General features: G+C 36.9%; 1 protein-coding gene across 1 annotated transcript in view; it reads right to left on the reverse strand.

The window, feature by feature from the left end:
* Positions 1–1,170: 1,170 nt before the first annotated feature.
* The window catches only part of CEP162 (centrosomal protein 162), a 43,284-nt gene continuing 21,196 nt past the window's right edge, over positions 1,171–23,258 (reverse strand). The window contains exons 13-27 of the mRNA XM_084203190.1: positions 21,845–22,112; positions 20,034–20,176; positions 19,013–19,240; positions 18,245–18,379; positions 17,254–17,366; positions 16,365–16,470; positions 15,489–15,615; positions 14,466–14,629; positions 12,997–13,101; positions 11,793–12,017; positions 10,047–10,711; positions 9,110–9,251; positions 8,023–8,121; positions 5,154–5,288; positions 1,171–3,442 (exon numbers count right to left, since the gene is read on the reverse strand). Coding sequence (XP_084059316.1) covers positions 3,233–3,442; positions 5,154–5,288; positions 8,023–8,121; positions 9,110–9,251; positions 10,047–10,711; positions 11,793–12,017; positions 12,997–13,101; positions 14,466–14,629; positions 15,489–15,615; positions 16,365–16,470; positions 17,254–17,366; positions 18,245–18,379; positions 19,013–19,240; positions 20,034–20,176; positions 21,845–22,112 — 2,865 coding nt within the window. The 3' untranslated portion in view covers positions 1,171–3,232. The remainder of the gene's footprint in view (positions 3,443–5,153; positions 5,289–8,022; positions 8,122–9,109; positions 9,252–10,046; positions 10,712–11,792; positions 12,018–12,996; positions 13,102–14,465; positions 14,630–15,488; positions 15,616–16,364; positions 16,471–17,253; positions 17,367–18,244; positions 18,380–19,012; positions 19,241–20,033; positions 20,177–21,844; positions 22,113–23,258) is intronic.

The raw sequence follows: 23,258 nt of genomic DNA on the forward strand, positions 1-23,258 counted from the left end.
TGGATTTCTGTTCAAGAGTCAGGGCAGCACTTGATACATGACCCCCTCATTCCCTGCAGAAGTGGATTTGCACAGCTAGTGCTGGTATATTTGTCCTTTTTCCTTGTACTTTCCAGAATAGGTTAAATATGGGATAGACTTCAAAATGTATTATGTGCTATCAAATAAAGTCTTCATTCACAATACCCTATTTAATTTGTTACATGAACAATTTTCACATGTATTTCATAGAACTTGAAATGGAACACACTGCTGCTGTCTCTGCCCCAAGTGCCATGATGAACTCTGATCCTTTTCTGCAATCATGTTTTACTCTTTTGAAGCAATCTAGGTCACTGAGTCACCTAGCCAGCTGTTCACACGGTTTCTTAAAAGCTTCAAACACAACAATTCAAATTATTATACTCCAGCTGCTTTGCTGTAAACAAATGAAGTCCAGCTAAGCATTAGGCAATGTTTTAAAGATACTACATTTAATTCTTTTAATCCATCCATTATGCCTCCTCCAAATGCATGATGAAGCAGGACAGCACAAGAAGAGGAAAAATATACCTGAGGAGTATATAATTATGTAGCTCCTTTAAAGATCACACTGAAATCCTCAGAGAGTCACTAACAACTTCAGAAGAGAACTTAAACCCTGCACCTTAGTTCTCTAAAAGGACACCCTAAGAGCAACCATTGAAGCCCAGAGAGAGTCTGTTACTGTGCAGAGCAACCCCTTCATGGTAAATGCCTAAAAACTGAAGGCCATGCTTCAGTGAGTGTACAACTGCATAAATACTGGTAAGAAAATGGTATAAACCATCTGACAGCTTACAGTAATGCTAAATAACAGTGTCCCTGCTCAGTAAAACACCCTCAGAGAGAGAATTTAATTCCAGCTATGTAAGATACCAGCAATTGCTGAGAACTGACTGTAAGAAGTGTAAGAAGTGTCTGAATGAACTGCATGAACACTGGGGCAACCCTCTGTTGCTGACTTAAGCACCACACACAAGGGAGTTTCCAGTAACTAGAAATGCTTCCTCCAGGATTCCTGTCCCAGGAACCTCCATCCAGGACCTGGCCTCTCTGGGGACACAAGGCTTGCAGTAGTTGAAAAAACACTCTCTCACTTCAGGTCACACACTTTAATACAGTGTTACACATACAGCAAATTATACAGGAAATAAATTAGTTGAAATGATTCAAATTTTATCCTTCTCATTTGCAAAACAGAACCAAATCAAGAAAATGCATTATATATACACATAGCTGATATTTTATATACAAAGCATTTTTATATTTACACATTTTATGAATGTAGACTAATACTTTGTTAGATGGGGACAAAATAAAAATACTGAAAATATCTGAACATGAAACAATCAAGATTACGATATTAAGCGGCAAACTGGTCATCCTTTTAAAATATCTATATATATGTGAATACAGGCTCATTTTATGTTTGTGTATGTGCCAGAAAGAAAAAACCTTGCACTTAAGCACAGTCTATGTCTGTAAGATGTAATTTGTTATACTCTTTTGTTTTTTATGCATGCTATGCCACACATGCTTGTATGAGAGAAAATGCAGGTTTACTGCTGGTCCCTGAAGAACACAATACATAGACAAGCACAGACCTGAACTATTTCACACCTGACTTAAATGCTAGGTTCAACCAATACTGCAGGTCCTCAGGGACCTAAGGAAAACAGTCTAGCTTTCATCTTCTCTTTGCCCTAAATAAGTAGAATTGATTGAGATACAACCTCAATATATGTGCTTGGGAATTCTTAAGGACTTGCAGCCACTGAAACTTCAAACTAATAATGTACTGATTTATTGGGAAAGCATGCCTTCCAACCACCACATAGCTATCATCATCTAGTTTGAATTTCCTTTATTTTTAATTGCTGCTTCTTGCTTTTAGCAGCAGGTTTTTCATGTATGTAAAGCCCTGCTCATCATCCCCTCACCAGGCTCCTCTCTGGAGCAGTGCAGTTCCTATGGTTTCAGAGGTTCCTAGCGCTACACTTCCTAGAGTGATGATTCTTCTTTCATCTCCTGGAGTGATGACTCTTCCCTCCACTGGGTCCATCTCTTTCTTAAAAGAAGAGACCAAAAGCGTAGCACCCTGAGGCACACATTTGTGCAGCAGGAATTGCTCCTATGTACCAGCTCTACAGCACAGGTGTGTAACTGGCAGGGCCTAAGGAGAGGAGAAAGCACCAGCCTCCAACAGTCAGTGTGTCACCTGCCATGATGCCTGTCAGTTCAGCAGAAAATTACCTCCACTTTTGGTATTTTGGTGTGATTTTTGGTTGGTTTTTTTTTTTTTCCCCCCATCCCCCAGCGTCTTTCCTAATTTGCTCAATATTTTATCTCTAAATTTTCCCACCTACACATCCCTGAAGTTTGAACTTTAGCACACTGTCTTCAAATCTGACTGATCTCTTAGCCTGTCAAGACCACCTACAGAGGTACTTATTATGTCAGATCCTGAGCAGCCCATTGTAAAAACCTTATCAGTACAGCCTTCCCTTTAAAAAGGGACACCAATAACTACACTCACACTGTATTTTACAGGTTTCTTCTGTATCTGCCCTGTAAGAATTCAGCCAGACCTACTCTGCCATCAGTCTTACCAGCACAGCTGGAATAGTCTGAAAAGGAAACAAAGAACAGCTTGAATGTGAGCACCACCAGGAATGTCTGCTCTGTTCCACCCTACAATCATTCACTAAAGTGGAAAGAAGTCTTAAAGCAAGGAATATTATATGAATTAGAGGGAGAGAAGCAAATGTTGAAAAAAGTTGCTTTTCCTGCCCTATGGAATGAAATACATCAAGGCCATACACTAAACATACAAACCAAACAGTTTACTACTCAAATTTTTCACAAAGGAATCACTATAAGACAAGTTAGAAATCAAACTTAAAAACATTCGGGCATGTTCTACAGTCTGTGAAAAAGGAAACTTTTCAACAGTAGCTAATTTAGAGAATAACCTCAGTATTCCTATCATTAAAAAAAAATGTAAATTTATTACTAATAAAATAGAAGACATACAATATGACTACAGTATTGCTCAATGCAAATCTGCCTCTGGACATGAGAGATTCCAGAGAAGATCAAAACGCAATGCAATTTATACATGTTGCAATAATGATTTTCAAGAACATTTCTATACATAACTTTGAATATTAAAATTCTGCTGCTCTATTTAACTAGTACCTAATCATGTCTTCTAACAGCTGTCTGTCACTCTGAATCCACTGGAATCAGGTGCAGGGATAACAACCCCTTGTTTCTGCAGTTCACGTAAAACATCGAGTATTGAATCCAACTCCATTCGGAATTTCTCCAGTTCCTGATTCTTCTGCTGTGCCAGCCTTCGCCACTTCTCAACCTCCTGGGTTTGCCTTACTTCAGAAATGTGCTGTCTTAGTTGGGTTGCCTGTAAATTAGAAGGAAGCACTGTGATTTCCTATGCCAATACTCAGCCAGCGCTGCCGCTCTGTAAAAATCTGTCATATCATTTTATCTGATGCTCGGTCTCAAGCTGAATGCTCACATTTAGTGGAAGCAATTTGTTCTGAATATCACAAAAATCATTCTGATAGCAATGAATTCCTTTGAATATTTGCATTAATGACAGAAGGGTAGAATTGATTATTGACTAATGAGCCCCAGGAGAATTTAATTTATCCTCTCCAAAGCAGCAATTAAACTTGAACATTTAAGGCAAAGCTGAGCATATAACACAAAACCCTCTATAAATTAAAATTAACTTTTTAAATTTCCACTTAAATGTGATAATTAAAATAATGCTCTGCAAAACAAACTAAATCTGAATGACAGGTTGTAGCTACTATTCTACTTTTAAAAACCACAAGTTCTATGAATTATCAGAAAATGTCCTGTAGTCATAAAGATCTGATGCTGCTGCAGATAAAGGTCTGAATAACTTTAACACAAATCCCTGAAATAATCTTATTAAGTTACACTTCATAAGAAGTGTCATAAGATATCAAAAGCTCCACAGCACAATTAATTGTAATAGATCCTTTAAAGAGAGCCCACCACTTAAAGGCCATAATTATCATATTTGCAGTTTGATACTAAGGATAACCTGTTAACTTCATGCTCAGCAATTTCCTTTTCAACACTATTCATTTTGATATAATTCATTTGGGCAACTGTTCAATGCCCCAGTGCTGATGGTTAAAGGGGAAAAACCAGAACAAAACAAAGCCTGAAGCTTAATACATAACAAGGGCAGGAGAACCACAAAAAGATGAAATTATTGAGTACTAATTATGTATACTATTATTTCTTAAAACAAAACCCAAAAAATTACAAAACATCTTAGTAAATACTATTGGTATTCAGCGGAGCTAGATCACAGAGTAGGCAGCAGCAAACAACTTACAAAAATGGTAAAGACATCCTCACATTATATAACAGCAAATTAATAGCAAACAATGAACTGTATTACAGTCACCTTTAGCAGGACAGAATGTGAACAAAAATAACAAACAGTGGCAAAAGGATTTATTTTTAATCCAATGATTTGTTTCATGCATGGGTCTTTTTTGAAAGAAAACAAGTATCTGATAGAGAAATGTACAAGAATAAATCCTTCTACAACAAAAAAAAATCTGTATATTAAAAGCATATTCCTTGAGATCTGTTTTTAAAATTTAAAACAAAATAAGATAATACTATACTTTTAATGCAGCTTTTCTGAATAGGGCTGCAAGGACTAGATAATTACAGTTCCATTGAGGAATATACCATAGGTTAGACTCTGCACTCCAAACTCTTGTCAGTTTTCAGCAGCTCGCTTTCATTGTGAAACTGAAGTGTGAAATAATGATACTGACTCCAGAGGTCTGTCTGGAGTCCAACCTTCTGGGACACCAGGGCATTCCTAGACCAGGCTGCAAGGCAGTTACACAAGTAATCTTCATTAGCACAGCAGGGTCGAGCTGGCCAGGCCAGCACCTACACTCACTTGCACTAGCAGGCAAAGACAAAAGCATGGCTGCATAAAAACTACTTTCCTCCTGCAGTGCAAGCTAAAGAAGCCTGAATAAATACCATAAAATTGTAGTTAAACCAATAAATTGCTCTTGAGAAGTAAATGCAGCTATGCACTGGTGTACCTTTTGAATTTCATGCTCTCTTTCTGCATGTCTGCTCTCTATATGCTTGATTTTCTTTTCCAGGCACAAGAAATGCTTCATTTCAGGACTCTGGCTCTCTCTAGCCTCTCTCAGTTCTTCCAACAATTTTGTCACCTACAGTCAAAGAGAATTGATGAAAATTGTTATAATTGTGTTAGGCAGTGTATAAACCAGATTCCTTTAAAAAGTATTTGCATTGTTTAATCGTTACATTCAAAACCTGTAGAAAGGAAGACATAAAAGAGAAATATCTCCTTTGTTCAAAAACTTTAACAGGGACTTAGGAACTTATGCCAGGATTTTTCATTTCTAAGAAGTAGCTTGAGGACATGAAAGTCTAGTCCTCTTTGATAAATCCAGTCCTGTTAATAATGTTATGAAGGGATTGTGTTCTGTCACATTTTATACTTCATACAACAAAAGTTAACAGAGAATATTATGATTAGATGTTCTTATACTTTCCCTTTTCACACACAAGATAAAGACCAAATATAAAAGATACCAATGTATTTCTAAGGACTAAATTAATTAATGACATGCTGCTAAGAGAGATGATTACAAGCCTGCATGTAAGTTTAATAATTACCAGGTAAAATAACTTGACAATGATTTAAAACTGATTTCCTAATCCTCCAGATATTCAGGGAAGTTTTCTTATAAAGCCCTAATGGTTTATTCTCATTCTTTGCCTTTCTTAAGTAACTTGATATTCCTTCATCCAAAGTATTTTTTGGTCACTCTTAATGTGTATAAGTAAACTGAAGTGACAACTTTGACATCTTTATCTTTTATGATAATCCTTAGCTTCCCTTAGCCAATATATTTGAGAGCTGCTACCCCTCTTCAAGCACTCAGCCATCCTTGCCTCTCTGCTGTGAATTCAGGTAGCTGGAACCTTTGTGTCTTCATAAGATGTTATAACTCTAACTGAGAGGTGACTCTGAGGCAGCTTACTATTACTTACACATTTCAAGGTGGCTTTCTAAAATAACAAGGCCTATGTCAGTCTGGTTTTGCCTGTCCATTACTCCAGCAGTTTTAAACCTGTTCAGCCACATTTTTCAGAGGAGCAGAAGTCTAAGTTTCAAAAGGTCTGTGCAAATGAGTGTCTGCTGCTTGGCTGCTAAGTTGCCCCACTGAAGGAAAGGGCTGATGTGTGGTCTCAAGTACATCGTTAAATACGATTAAAAAATCATAGTGGAAAGATCTCACGAGGGGAAAAAGCCCCAGGAGAAAACAGGCTCTGTGTATTTTGCCAGGGACAGAACCACATCAAATACAATGCAGTGCTATGTGCAAGCTGTTAGGGAAAGGAAGCACTCAGTAAATGGAAAGCATTTCTGAGATTAGTATTCAAATAACAATCTTCCAAGAAGCCTCAGGAAAAACTCTGCCTTTTTGGATGTACCACCATTTTAAACACAGGACTCAGTCCTATTACCAGAGAGGTGCTTTCCCCTATCACTACTATTTCCATTTGCAGGTTTGGTTATCCTCTTTTCTCAGCAAAACTTACTGAATCATTTAATGCTAAAGATGTATTTTAAAAGCAGCACAGAAGTTGTGCTAAAGGGCAAAAGCAAAGTATAGATATTTCTCTCTGTACAGTCTTGCAATAATTTCTCTAACAAAGACACTCCTTTACATTTTCTTAAATACCAGCACCTTGAAGTTGGCCTCTACCATGTGGGTCACATTGGAGGGTCTCTTAAACCATCACTGTCAATAACCTGTAAAGCAGTCACAGAGCAAACAATAACATTTGTCTCACTGCACTCTTGCTCTGTTTTTCCAGGAAGAAGTATTACATATACTGACACCACTGGAATGAAACAAGCTTTGTAAGGAAAGCCACTAACTACATGAACCCAAAGTCTCAGCCTCTATTCTGCAAACACAGAACTTGGTTATTAGGATACCTTTTTTCTCACCCTACAAATTCACAGTTTTATACAAATACTTCACAACAGAGGTGGAATTTTGCAGTAATCACTTTTAATAACCCTTGCAAGCTAGACTATTATCAAAATTAAGTTAAAATTAGTGATCTTCATACATCAAGGAGATGGTGAATGAAGCACAGGCACAATGCTGAGACAGGCTACATCCTCCTCCTGAACAGGAAATGGCAACAAAGACTGGCAGTACTTCAAGAACAACAAATGCATAGCCAAGGATTGTAAACACTTGAGCTAAAAGGTTGACAGGAATTTGATCCAACATTAACCCAAATGCAAAGATAAGAACAAGTGTAAATTTTAGATTATTTGCTACTGATTGAAGTAGAAGATTAGGAAAAAAACAACTATATATTTTTCTCAAAACCCACTGAATTTCATAACTTTTATAGCTAACTCTCCCTTCTTAAGACACGTGAAGTTTCAGAGATAGCAGAGGAGAAAGCCAAGAATATAACTGCCTAAGTCACTTTTATGGCAATGGAGGAAGAAAAAAAAAAGCTTTTGAAAACAGTAATAAAAAATCCTCTTAATTAAGAGGAATTAAGAAAAAGTCCTGTGGTCTACTTACCACTACCCACCATAACTCTCAAAGGATATGAAGACCTGGATTAACCTACGGATCAAACTTCATACAGATGTCAGATATTTCAAACAAAATAATAATAAAAATATTAACATCAAAAAAGGTCAAAATTCTGCATTCTGTTCTGTGTTGTTCTCCTAGTCACACTAGAAAAACCTTGCATTCTCAGGATAACTGATGTAGAAGCAACTGACAAAGATTTTGTTTCTAAGACTTACTTTACTATATATTACTTCAGGCTTGACATGAATTAGGATGAAAACTCTTACTAGACTAAGGTACCCCCATTGAAATTTAAATATACCTCTTTTTGTAGAAGTTGCTCTCTTATCTGTGAAACTAAAAGAGCTTCTTGACGTCTCTCTTGTTCAGCAAGTTGTTCTTGAAGATGTTTTATTAATATCTAAAAAAGGTTTAAAAATATTTTGTGGTTAGCATACAGACCCATGACAACATGTGAAAACCAATGCAGGAGAAGTACAGAAAAAAAAAGTAGCGCTGAGAAAGTGGGGGCTGTTCAGCCTGGAGAAGAGAAGGTTGTGTGGAAACCTCATAGCAATCTTTCAGTATCTGAACAGGCCTACAGGGAATCCAGAGAGACTCATCATCAGGAACTGCAGGGACAGCACAAGGAATAATGGGTACACATTGAAATGGAGGAAGTTTACGTTAAATATTAGGAAAAAATTCTTTACTGTGAAGGTGGAGAGGCATTGGAACAGGCTGCTCAGGAAGGCTGTGGATGCCACAAACCTGGCACTGCTCAAAGCCAGGCTGAATAAGGCCTTGAGCAACCTGGTCTAGTAGGAAGTGTCCATGGCAAGAGGGCTTGATCACATCTGAGCATGATCACAAGTATGATCAATGATCTTTGAGGTCCATTCCAACCCCCAACATTCTAAGTTTCTGTGATTGTAGCACTGCAGGTGTAAGTGCTGTGTGCATTAACAACACTGCCTCCAACATGTGTGTGTGCACAGGCTGTTAAAATAGCACAGAGGTACATATGCAGTATATGAAAACAAGCCTCAATCTTCAAGTTACTTTCCTCATTTTAAAATGTTCTTAAATAATCTGAATGAAACAGCTCTTTCTACCCTTTATACCATGTGCAAAATAGCCCAGAGAAGTGGTGGAATTGCCCTCCTTAGAGATACTCAAAAGCCACCTGGACATGGTCCTGGATGACCTTCCTGAGCAGAGCAGTTGGACAAGATGATCTTCAGAGGTCCCTGCCAACCTCAGCCATTCTGGGATTCTGTGAATACTGTGGCACAGGAGGATTTTTAAAACAATAGGTCCTACTTCAAACAAAGTAAGTTTATAGTAATACAGAAAGAAATAACTTTAAGATATAGATATATGTAAGTAATGTATCTACTGCATCTTACCTCCTGTGCTGAAATTCTGTTCTTTAGTTCAGCTACTTTAGAAGTAGAATGTTCCTTTGCATGCTGGCAAACAATCTTCTCGACTTCCCTCTGGTGGGAAGCCTTCAGAGATGCAATGTATTCTGCTGTGTCTTCCTGCATCCTGAACAGAGCAAGAGAAAAGTGAGATGCAGTAAAGCAGCTACAGACTTCTCACTTGAACACACAAAATAACCAAAATGTTAAAGGCAGCATATCTTGTGTATTTCATAGTGAAACCTTGCAAGACAGGATCACCATTACTTCTAATGCTCAGAAGGAGGAAAAGGGTGGGAAACCTACAATGGTGGATATGTGTATCATCTAACTAGAGGCAGTTAGGATACAAAAAATTCAGTTAATTCTCTTTGCTGGCTCCTCTTATTCAAACAGTGGCAAGAGAAAACATGCTTTTTAATCAGAATGCAGCTATCATATTTTAGGTATCTATTTTAGAAAAGAATGTGTTGCAATCTAAATTGCATGTCAATTTCTTCTACTTTGATTGTGAAGGGAGACTAGGTGAAGTATAAGGTTTCTACAGCCGGCCAAATAAATTCCACTGAAAGCACACTCTAGGTTTGAAGGGAAGAACATGGACCAAGTATTAATGCTATACAACACAAAGCATCTAAGATATGATGATTTACACCGAGATATTTTATTTAAAAGCAGAAGAAATTGTATTATTAATAAAAGCATTAACAGAGGTTTTCCTGTAGAAAGAACTGTGACAGCGCAGTGCTTAAAAAAAAACCCCAAAGTAACAAAAGAACCCCCAAAACCCCTCCCAAAGCCAGAAACAGCACAAATGAAGGTATAAGCAACCTTCACATGGCTGACATGTTAAAGTGTTACTTCAATGCTATGTTTGCTAACACTTTAAGAAGGTTTTTAAAGGAATATGTCCAGCATTTACCTTCTCATGTTGCTTTCAGAATAAGCCAGTGCTGCCTGAGACTTCACCCGCTGCTGGCTCATTTCCAGGGACAGTTTCTCCAGCTCCTCTTTCAGATGGACATTTTCTTGCAGAACTTCCGAGAGATGAGAATCAGAATGTGGTTGGTGTGTTTTGTCATCATTGAAAATGCTTCGACAGGATTCAGTGTTGTTGGAATTCCTTCTATCTGTTGCTGAGGTATTCTTTTTCAAGGCCTCTGTAGAGTTCCCATTAGTATTTGTTTTATTTCTCAAATTATTATCAGACAACATCACCATCCTTTCTTTTTGAAGTTTCTCTACAGTTTTTGTGAGGTCTTGTATTTCTCTATTTTTGGTGACCAGTTCTTCATTTAGTTTTAACAACCTGTCTTTTGTGCTACCTTGTTTCATCTTAGAGTCCATGGACTCTAATTCTTTATTATCATTTTTACCTCTGAGTTTTAATTGGGAATTTTGACTTTTAAGATTTTCAATTTCTGTTTGGAGGTTTCCAACAGTGATCTGATGGGTCTTCTTTAGATTCTGAAGCTCCTGCTCAAGTTCTGCAGAAGTGGCTTTATCACCATTCACTTTTGGTGTTTCATTCATAAATTCATAGGCAAGTAGTTGCTCAAGCTCTGCAAGTCTCTGCTCATACTGTATCTAGGAGGGGAGTAGAAAGTAGGGACAAAAAAGCAATTTCATAAGTGCACTGTTATTATTAGCTCTTCCTATTATTCTTTAAAGTTACTGACCTTCTGATGAAAGATTTCAGAAGACACAATACATATCAGGATTACTAACAAACTACTCAATCAGTTCAAAAATTAGTGAGTGAAATAATTAAGTCTGCTGCAAAAGAAATTACTCGAAAAATTTACTACAAAAAATCTAATCACAATGGATGCAGTAATTATGGGACAGACAATTATATTGACAATATTTCATTTTTATGTAACTGAGTTCTCTTCAGATGCTAACAACGTTAATTTTGTCATTATGCACTTGTTATATGTCAGCTGGCAAACGCTCGTGTCACATGTTCAAAGTTGTATTTCACACTTTTCAAAATATCCTAATTTTTAACAGAACAGATTTTTTTCAATGTATTTTTAAGTATGAAGAAAGAAATATGAATTCAGAGAGAGACACAATCTTTCCTCCTCATGAGCTGAGGAAAACTTAACCTTCTTAATAGCTTGGGTGGCCTTTGAGGAAAGTACGATGAGTGACTTGTGGAGAAAAGGTGGAACAACTGACCAAGGCTTTCTTTTCTTGCCCATTAAGCACCTGTGCAGTTCACCTTTTCCTTTCAGTAAAATGCCAGACTTCCTTGCTTCCTAACCCAAGTCCTTAGGCTCACTATCATGTAATTTTTGGACAGTATGTTTAGTGGTTCCCAGTGTTCCCTGCAGAAATGCTCAGTCAGCAGACCTTTGAAATCACAGCCTTTGGTACAACAAGGAATTAGAGAAGCAGCTACTCTGACCCACAGGGTGAAAACTACTTACCTTAATTGTAAGAATTAAATTATTATGCCTCAAGAACATGTTGTCTTCATTTCAATACTACCCTAACAGTTTCAATGCTATTTTTATCTTAGGTACTGAAATTCCAATTCTGAATTCTTTGAGTATTTTTTCCCCTTGAATATGGTCTTTGCCTTCAGTTTTAACCACTACCCTGTGTTACACTTAGTTGCAGTTGTGACTGTTACTTGCAAAGTAGACTACTCAACTATTACCTTTATTTTTTGAAACTGTTGTTCCATGGCACGAAGGCTTTTCTTAGCTTCATCATCTTTGCCTTCAAGTTCTGTTTCTAATTTCTTTATTCTTCTCTCCAAAAATTCAACTATGTTTGTTTTAGCTGAAATATCATTCGTTTTCTCAGCAGCAGCAGCAGCAAAAATCAAAGCAGGCAAAGAATTTGGATACCTTCTTTTTAGAATTCCTTCCATTTCTCTGATCTATTTATGAGAAAATTAAGTCAAAGGTTAAAAATAATGAAGTTCTAATGAAAAGGGAACAGAATTAAGTGACAGAACGTTAACAAATTTCATTCCCTTAAGGTGGAAGAATGAAAACTATAGATGCATATATTGAGAAATATTTTATATTCCTCCCATTTATGGTTTTGCTAACAGAAAAGCAAGACTTGTCTCTTATTGACTAACTTACACATGATCTTAAAATATTGCTCTGGTCTTCAGATTACCTTATGTCAATAGTCTAAAGAAAGTCAAAAAAAGGGATTTGAGAATGGCTCTTAATATTGTGATTATGCTTTTTTTCTGGATTTGCATTCACATTCTACTTTTCCAGCTGTTAAGGATATGTCATAGTGATATTGGAATTATTCTCCCAATAACAGATTATATGTCTTTTATTTTGTAGTATGCAGTCATGTAAAACTAACACTTGGCATGCAACATTAATAACAAGTCCCTCTCTTATCTATAGATAAGATATCCATATCAGAATTCTGCAAAGGCCCACTTCCACTTGATGTTTTTTTAGTAGAAACATGGATTTAATTCCACTCCCCCAGTTTTCATGAATCTTGTATGAATCCAATAGAATTTAAACCCCTACTCTTGAATGAACTTGGCTGAAATTCATCATACTCTTAAGGAATTAGTGAATGTGGACAGGAATCTTTAAAGATAAACAGCAAGCTTTGGATTTTGCCCTTTTTCCCCTTTTGAAGAAACTCTAAACAGTTATTTTAAAAGACTTTAAAAGGGATATCAGCTTGTTAGAATATAGTAGCAAGAAGAGCTCTTCAAAGAAAATAAGTGCAGCTTTTTGTGTTCATGAGTGTCTAAGAACACAAGTTACTTTATGACAGAACTTCATGCTATGCTTTATCCTTAGCAAAGCACTGGGGTTTTAAAAGACCTTATCTGAGACAAAGTTTAAATGAAAGAGAGTTCTTTTCTTGCATACTTGTCGCTCAAGATCCTGAATTCTTTTAGCATCTGCTGTTCTGTCTCGCAAGCGTTTCTTCTGTTGCACACACTGATCTCCTGCTTCAGCTCTGAGCTTCTCAACCTGTCCAAATGAAATATGTATTCAGAGACATTGTCCTGTAGTGCAAAAGCATTTCAAACACACATAATACAATGGAATTATTCTGCCACTTCAAAACTCATAATGGTAATTTCTGTACTAACTGAGTCTTCAGACTCCAAACCCACATGACAGCTTCATTCTCCAAAGCAACTGAAACTAGATATGGAAATCTAAAAGAGAATTTCAGCTCTGGGACACTCTTGTCTTTGTACCAGTAAAACTGTTTCTTTCTTTCATACTGCCAGTATACAGGCTTGATTAGTAAGCTGTCATATAAAGTGCTACAGTGCATTTCATGATTTCAGGACGAGTTTAGGAAATGGTTTGTGATTTGCAACGCTATACGATGTGATGAGATATAGAAACAGCCAAAGGGCAATGTTATGTTGCGCCTAAATAAAAGCTGAGTCCCAGCTGAGAACCAGGGGAAGGACCTGCATAACTCATGTTCCTGCACTCCTGTGATGCCTGGTCACAACGACTCAAAGCTATAATCTAAAATTGAATTTCCTACCTTTATTAGCCACTACAATCTCTGTACAGGGATATCATATCCTGGATATTTAAAAATATTCCTATCTTGAATTCTCTCCCAGATTGGTAATTTTACCTAGTCATGCTAAGTCATGCTTCTATGCCAGCATTTTATAGTTTGACTGATTTAATTATTTTAGACACCAGTCCAGCCTAGAGAAAATGCCAGTAAAAATATTTTCTTTCACAGGAGTGGTATCTTGATCAAAGTTTGATATGGTGGTGTCTGTCCCTGGCTACTCCTTCAGAAGCATCTCCTTTCATCTGTGATCTCACTAATAAAAGACCATAAAAGATTCTAATATCAGTTATATTTTAGCACTGGTAATTATTTTTTTTTTTGTGAATCCTAAGACTACTGTACTGACAAGCTGACAATGCAAATCTCACCAGTATTCAAGATTCATGTATTAGTTTTGTTTTAGATTTATTTCAAGTGTTTTGGATTTTTCCACCCTACCACAGTAACCAAGGAGTTTTTCCTAAGAAAGAATTTAGAACTGGTACTTAGGAGAAAAAAAATGTGTTGCCTAAGTTACTATGGAGCAAAAAGGAGGAAGAGAGAAAGAGAAGAAGGGTGTTCCTGGTTGTTAATGTAACAATATACTCTTTCCCTTAGGTCAAGAAATTTGAAGGTTTTAGGGAAGCATGTTACTTTTGTTCCCAGAAGCATCAGCAAGATATCCAATAGAACCAATCTACTATACCAAAAAAAAGGAATTATTATGAAGAAAATAATTAAATTACACTCATCACTGGAAAAAGAAATAATTTTCAGTTCCAACTTAGATAAAGCTAGATATTATCACCTCTAGTCTTAGTTTCTCAATTTCTTCTCTTGCATCTTTAAGACGGGCTGCATCTTTATCCAGAAGATCTTGATTTTCTGCATACCACTGAAGTCTTTTTTTTAAATTAGTAATTTCCTGTTTGTACGATTCTTCCATAACTTTAAATTCATAAGACTTCTCACCTAAAAGAATAAAACATTCTTAGAACTGTTTTATTAGTAATTATGCATTGAAGGAGTAATTAGTCAACACTCTCTTCCTCAGCATATTTCATACATTTACCATTTTGACAACACTGTTACTGCAGTAGTTTAAAAGCCAGATCCTAACTGGGATTTTAAAAGCAACAGTATTTGTAAAAAGCCCTTTATTTTTCTCATACACAGCAGTACTCAATGGCTTACAGTTCACTCTAGAAAGTATTTAGGACAGAATCTCAGGAAGATCTGTTCGTGATCATGCCCTAATAAACAGAACTCAGCATCAAGATGAATGACAACACAGAATATATGCTTTAAACCTTATTGATCAAGCATTTTCAGAAGAGACATGGAGGTAAGTATTACTACACTTAGCATTTGTGATGTCTGACACTGGAAATGAGAGTCCAGTTTTGAGCCCTCTCTCATTAATTCAAAGTGGAAAAAGCTCTGATAAGAATGCTGAAAAAAGTCCCAAGGTGTAAGTTATAGGTAAAAAATGGGCAAGAACTAAACAGGAGACTAAGATGTAACACAGTAAATCTTTTCTAATGAATAGAGTTGTCACATAATTGAAATAATTTTTTTTTCCACATCTAGTGAAAGATTGGCAAGAAATCAAAGTTAACAGGTCACAACAAAGATACTTTCTAACAGAGCACCAAAAGTACTGCAGCATGTCCTTCACTGTAAGCTTTTGTCAGAAGTTTAGACAATATTTGTAAATGGTCTGGATACATTTCCCTAAGAAATACTTTAATAAGAAACAAGGTTTTGTTATATATTTATTTACTGAACTACAAAGTAAGCAAAATTATTCAACAAAATTAAGGTGCTTTACTTGATGCAGATGCAATCTGGACTTTGGCTAAATCTCTCTCTTTCTTAGCTTGCACCAAGTCGACCTCAAGAGCTTGCTTATCTTGTTTTAGACGTCTTATCTCTTCTCGTAATTTAGCTTCTTCTTTCTAGGTTTTAGAGAAAACAGTAAAACATGAAAAACTAAACACATAATATCACACAAAACCCTCAAGCATGCTTTTTCATCACACAAAGATTAAATCACAACAGTTACATCTGGCCACAGCAACAACAAGGTATTTTAATTTTGGTATTATTGTCAGGCCCTGCATGGGAAGAACATGGGAAAACATAAGCTAAACCTTTAAAAAAACCCAAACTCCAGATTTTTTAAGCCTTACTTAACTGTCATAGAAGAAGAAAACCTCTGCCTTTTGAAAGGGTCAGTAAAGAAAATAGCTTGACTTACTTCTGAAACTAAAGACTAGGATAACTGGAAATGTATTGTCCAACAGTTCACCCTACTACATTCTACTTCCTGCCATTTTCTGCAGGCAGTCTCTCTTTTTGCTCACATGAACACTAGCAAACTTCAAGACCAAGTAGAACAAAAAGTCTTGGTGCCAGAGCCACCTCTAGAGATGGAGCCCCTTGGTCTTAGGTATGCACAGGTACAGTAAAAATCAGCTGGGGGGGCTGAGATTTTGTGAGCAGCCAGTGAACAAACCGAGTGTCTAGGCATGGCCATGTAGGTATGTTACTGCTAGTGAGCTCCTGTCCTGAACTGCTGAGCCGGCCACACCAGGCGTGTGCATCAGCCCACAGGGGCTCCTCGTGTTTCCAGTGGCATTATTTGTATTTCTGTGCTACATTCAAAGCACAGCTCTGTTATCTTACAGGCTTGGTATATACCTACCTGTGCTACTCGAAGCTCTGAAATCAGTTCTGTGAAACTCTGATTTCTGGCTGGTTCCGAATCCTGCGCAGCTCGTGACTGGTTGTTAATCTTCTCTATCTTTTCTCTAAGCAACAACAGAAAGGCAGCTCTGCAATGTGGTGACTCAGCATACCATCAGTGGCTACTTAAAAACAAACACAACCCCCTGCCCCCCAAACTGTACCACAAAGTCAATCTGTGCAGGTTCAAAACAAAAAGAGAAGCAAATATGCACAACATTTATACACAGACAAAATTCACTGTAAGGTGAACTCTTCTCACCTCACATGAATTGGAGGTGCCCTTATTTGGACTACACAAGGGTAGGAAATAAAAATCTACCCTGCATCAGTGGAACTCATTTACAGGCCTCTCCAAAGCAAAAATCTGTAGATCAGGAGTACACACAATTGCAAGGTTGTTTTTCCTCATTACTAGCACAGGATTCAAATCTCAAAGGACCTACAATGCAGTGAATAGAATTGTTTCTCCACTAGCAGAACCTCTTGTGCCCCCTGACCTACTGTGTGTCTTACAACAGCATCAAAACATCTTAACAACATCAGCAGAGCCAAAATATCAGAACAAGTGCAGCATAATGTATTATGTATTCTGGTATGAATAAGAACACTGAAATATTTCCAAAGTGGAAGTCTCTAGTCTTCCCACAGGTTTGCAACATGACCAAGAAAACAAAGAATTAAAGTGCCCATAATCAACACAAATCAATTCTCAAAAGAAACAAGACCACAAACCTGAGAAACACTAGAAAACATGCACCTGATAGACTCTGCAATGGTTCTTCATGAAAAAAAAAAAAGGGCAGAAAATTCTAGAGATTTTAGGTCAGATATGCAAATGAGCCTACCTTAACTGTATTAATTCAGACTTTAAACACTGATTCTCCTTAAACATTCGTTCCTCGTTTCTTTTGTTTTGGATCTGCAGCTCTTTCATTTGTTTGTATAATCTCTCATTTTCCTAAGATGAGACAGACAAAGTTAAAGAATGTTCACAGATTACTGTTTTCTTCAGTTATAAAACAATTTTCTATGAATCACATAGTTTACCTGCTGAAACAGTGGAAGAAAACACTAAATATTTAATTACTGAGCTTCTAAAATGGATATCTACTTTCATTATCTACAATCTCATCCAAGTGTCTGCTCACTCTGCAGGAAGGAGCTAAGACAGATCCTCTGCAAACTATCCCAACTATATTCTAAAAACGTGTTCAGGGGTGAGTGCTGATAGATCAGAGCTCAGCCTGCCCATGCTTCAGTCCTGGGGACACAAACCATCACTGACTGGGATGCTCACAGCCATATTGGAAACACACTGTTTATATCAAGGAATTATGCTGAACATCAGCTGGAAGCTGGTTAAGCTATCCACTCAAATATTCAAAAGGATTAGTAAGCTTGAATTATCTATTTCTCCCCTTGACTAAGTAATACAAATGCTAATAAAGTTACCTTGAAATCTGCTGCTCAGATCTTGAGAAAAACATTTTAAAAACCAAAATTTTTCAAATGCTGCTTAAATGTACTAATTTTCAGCTATATTTGGGCAGAAAGTTTGTGGTTCTTCATTGATCCATAAAGTATTTTCCCAGTTCTCAACTGAAAAGTTACTGATTTTTACAATTTAGAACATTTACATGGATCTGTGGAACAACTTAGTCCAAACTAGACGTGTGAAAGACTACCTAAACCTGCAATATGTTTGCGCTTCACATCCAAATTCCATCCATTTTTTAGAAAACAAGATACCTGTTTTCAACAGAAAAGTAGTAATCATTAAACAATTTTGTTTCTGAAACTGGATAGAACACAGTTCAACATGATGTGTGGCGTTACCTGTTGATAACCTTGAATAATGACCTCTTGATCCTCAATCTCTTTTTGTATTTGGGCCAGTTTTTCCTCAGTTATAGGAATTGTTGCTGCATGGGTCCACCTCTTTTCTTGGGTAATCTCTTCCATACTTCTTAGCTTTCAAAAAAAGGCACACAATAAGAAAGTTTTGTTAGCAACATGGACTCTTCTACAAGACTATGGTTTCTCCATTATGGTATGAGAGCAGACCAATGAGTGGCTCTTACTGGAGTTTTACAGAAACATAATGAAAGAGAGAAAAGATAAAAAATGTTTGGGAAAAGCTAGAAGTATTTGTTCTTATGTCTCTAGAGAGGAGGGTCTGTTATGATGCAGGGAGTTGTCCTCAACAATGGTATAGTGGAATAACTCTGGGAATATTTCATACAGACAAAACACAACATTGAAAAATGCATCAAGAACTATAAGCAATATCTCAGCATATAGTGCTTATCTGTAACAAGTGGTATCTGTGGGAGTGAATTAAATCTTTGCAAAAACTTGTTGCAAGACTCTCAAAACAGCAAAATAAGGGAACTCAGGATAACATGGTTTATCTCCAGGAAAAAAAAAATAATGTCTTACAGGCAATAAATGTAACAGCAGTTATTATGCATTTATAAAATTGCAGTGTCTGTGTAAATTTGGATTTTCTGCTCATCAACAGCTCACCTAAAGTAACATTGATTCCATTTTTACAAGCAATGTTTCTTCTCTTCTATAGGCACAGGATACGAGATGATAAAGTACCTTACTCTGAAGAACATAGTTTTCCTGACCCAGATGGGAAAGCTCCTTTTCATGCTGTGTTTTCAGTTCCACTACCTTGGCCTCCATCTCCTTCTCTTTTTGTGACAGTTTGCTGCCCAGCTGCTGAATCAAATCCCGAGCTCTGTTCAGGTCCTCCTCTGCTGCTTGTACTCGTTTTAACAAATACAGCTCTCTATCACAGCTTTTGAAAGGGGAAAATGATAAGTCCTAGGGTAGACAATTCAGGGAAACATTACACTGAGTTGATTGTTTACCAGAACTCTGCTCATCAGTTTTATTTAACTGGTTTGTCTAGCTCTTAGCAACAACACAAGGCACTAGAAAAAACAACCCAAAATACAACTCCCTCAACACTTTAATAGCAAAACATCCTATATTCATTTTAATGAGTGACCTTCTCATTTGCAAAATATGTATGAGGAAAATAAGACAAAAAATCCAAAAAGAAACAAATACATCTCATATGACAGCCACCATATTGCTACCATAATTATTATACTATGCATCTTACTTTTAGAAAAGCAGCAATGCTTTAGGTATTCAATATTTTTTATGCAGTTGATAAGGGAGAAGGAAAAACCATTATGGTACTGTAAATTCAGTCCTCTTGGAGAAGTCAGAAGGTACTATTAAATATTTAATGCAATGCAAATAGGAAAAAGCCCTGAATAGTAGTCCTGTTTAAACATTCATAGCAGAATATTATAGTAGAAGTTATATTTAACCTTCTTTTACAATGAAATAATAATTTTTAGAATTTAATAAGCAACTTTAATTATATAGAACCACCAAAGCAATAGCACTATCCAAGCAACTGAAAAGCAGTATAATTGTATTTGCATATTTTGAAAGCAAAAAGTAGTATTTGACCAAAGGGAAGTCTTCATTCACTATTTCAGTATTTGCCAACCTTGTGATAATTGTTAAAAGCCTTGAAAAAATAGGCTTGCAAACCAAGTTGTACATGGTGTAATTAGGAGCATCACTGGTTATTACTCACATGATGATATTGCCTGTTATATTCCACAGCCTGGTGTCCAAGATTACTAACAACTGATTGGCCAGACAAAACTCTGTTAATACTTCCCTCCAAAGTTGGTTCATTTGCTGCAGATCTTATAATCCTAGTAGCAAATAAGGCATCTTCATTTAGGCAGAAAATAAAATAGAACAAATTAAAACCAGAATTTTGTGTCCTTTATGAAAAATATGTATTCATGTGATCCAACCTGTAGGTATATAAAGTATTCTACAACCTGTATTTTGAATGAAACATAGAAACTTGAGAACAATGATATACTATGGAAAAACTGGAAGGGTGTTTTTTTTTCCTTTAAGGAACCACTGACAAGATAAAACAAAACCCAAGAGAACAACTGAAACAAACAGCTGGATAATAAATCCTTCATGAAACAAGGTTAACCTCACTCCTCCACTTCAGAAGTGGCCAGTTATCTAAGTATACATAAACACAAAATATTTCAAGCTATGGGGAAGACAAGACACAGCAACTTTCAAAATAGACTTTGGAGTGCAGACAGTATAGAAAGAAATGCAACATTTATTTGTTGCATCAAATAACAACTTGGCTGGAGTAAGAAATAGGAAAGATCCCTCTAGAGTCACTAACATACATGGAACTGTTCACATCTCAGCCTTCTGATAGTAATTACAACAGCCATTTCAACTGCTCCTGCCTAGGAATCTTGCACCTGAAATAAAACCCCACCAGACAACGATTCTTTTCCAAATTTTATGCCTTTTTAGTGTCACACACCCCTCAGAAAGGTCCTCCCTTAGCACTGATGACTTGGCAATTGCTTGATTCAATGCTATTCTCCTCCTAGCTATAGAAGAGGCCCCTGCAGAATGCAGCCAGGTGAGATTAATTTCTGAAATCACATAAAATTGCTATCATGAACGGTTATAGCTAGAGAGGGAAGAGCAAGTTTGAATGAAGCCTGTAGTCTTATTTTCTCAGTACTTGTCATTCGCTTTACCATCTTCACCAGGCTGCAAAACCCCTTCCTCAGGGAGAGAGACACATCAATGTACTGAGGAACTGAGGTCCTTCAGTTCAACAGCTGCCACTGAAGCACCTCCCTGAAACTGCTTTTCCTGACACTACCTGCAGAGTTTTTAAAAGCACTGCATGCTAGAAGTGCACTAAAGCCTGGATAGCTGTAGAGTTACTTGCTCATGCCTCAGGGATAGCAAACGTTGTCTGAATTAAGCTGAATAAGCTAAAGATGAATAATCTCATGAAACTCTTCAGGTTTCACCCCAAAATAAAAAGGTTCAGTCCTTTACTTGCAACCCAGCTTTCACAGGATTGCATTGGTACCCTCCTTTTCATAATGTTTCCAAGAGACATGAACAGAAAATAGGACTTCCTTTTAGTACTTCTTTTGTACTCTAGGAAAGCAAAGATAAAAGAAGAAGCTGAGAACAGGAATTCAGCCTCAAACATACAAGTTAGTGAGTCAGCAAATCTTTGCATTTACTGTAATGAAAAATGTCAACTTGTAGATGTTAATTTTTGAACACCAGCTTTTTTTATTCTTTCGGTCCTACTGGTGAACAATAGGTAAGTCTCAAACATAGTGGTGGTAAATGTGAGTGGAGATGAAGCAAGACTAAAAAGATTCATATAAAAGTCTCACAGCCATTTCATGCTAATACAGAAAAAAAATCAGTACTTAACTGCATTTGAGTTTAGATTTCTCTATGACATTTGGGGTTGTGAAGAACAAAAAGCAAACCTCTCTGGCTCTTAAACTCAGAATTAAAACTCTCAAAACTTAGAATTACCTTTAGATTTTGTTCTATCTGCAGGACTTTTGGCTTTCATACAGGTCTTTTTGAAAGTTTCTTTTGGTGTTTTCTTTTCACTGACTGGAAAAGACTGCTTTGAAAGTAAACTGGGCTTCCCATAGCCAGAACTTCTAACCAGTCCATGAGGACCGTGTGAAGGCTTCTTTTTATGTACAGGTGCTGGACTTCTAATATTCTTATATAACATTGGTTTGGTTGACATTGATTCTGATCTTTCATTCTTCAAGGAACAAGACCGAAGAGCCTGTGACAGAACACATTAATTCAAAACAAGTTTTAGGCTCTGCTGTAAACTGAGGGTAGCATTCACCAGTGAAAAACATAAAACCAGTTACCAAAATTACTCAACTGTAAGATTCAGAGTGATGGCAAGCATTGTTTTTAAACAAATTAGCAGTAAGTAATTTTGCAGAATTGTACTACTACCTCAGAACTACAGAGGGCAAGTACTTTTTACTGGCTCTATTTACTTGATCTGGGAAATTGTATTTTTATTTTAATTGTACTGTACATTACAGGGTCTTTGATTATCAAGTAAGGTAGGTCATGACTAAAGGCTAATAAACACAGTGAATATAGAAACCCAGCCATGAATAAAGGAACAGTGGCAGGCAGAGAAACTCTGCTAAGCTTGATCATCAAAAACAAAGCACACAACTCCCAAGACTAACAAATGAAAAAGTTTAGCCTGTTTGCCCTGATGGGCAATCCACCAGGATAAATCAGCCAAACCTCTGTCCCTACAACGCCTTGCACACACAAAAGATAACTGCCTAAAGGAATGTGAAGCTAATTTAGGGGATGCAAGGAGAAAATAATTTGGGGATGCAGGGAGAAGATTTGGGATTACATAAATCTTGTTTTGGGATGTCTGAGATGATTGTAAGAATGTGCAAAATTTACAGGATCTCTAGGGAAAGAACAAAATATAGGTAAAGAAAGAAGTCTGGGAAATAGCGGAAAAAACCAGATTAATAAAGCTGGTGACATGACCAGGTTGCTGGTCAGCACACTTGTCTGACTCAGCTGGACACTGACCATTGCAGCTCCAATATTCTTACTGAACTGCATTTCTAACTGTACTCTCCGTACAAATGTTCCCTGTTCTGAGCTTGTTGTGCATTTACACATGTCCCTCCAATTCTCACATGCTCAGACACATCACTGTCTTGAGCTGGAGACATGGCATTGCAGCAGCCTTCCACATGTTGGGCTGGGACAAGAAGAATCCCACTGGTCCCAGTGTACACTGGATTTGGTGACCCCTAATAGTAGCAATGGCAACATGAGAATTTCAAGAAAAAGAACAACAGTCTCTCAATTTCTTAACATCGGAGCATAATCAAGTGACAGGCAGTCTAAAAAGACATACCTTTAAAAATTACTTCCA

The sequence above is a fragment of the Fringilla coelebs genome (assembly GCF_963513975.1).
Source record: "Fringilla coelebs genome assembly, chromosome: 3".
In the NCBI taxonomy this organism is placed as follows: domain Eukaryota; kingdom Metazoa; phylum Chordata; class Aves; order Passeriformes; family Fringillidae; genus Fringilla; species Fringilla coelebs.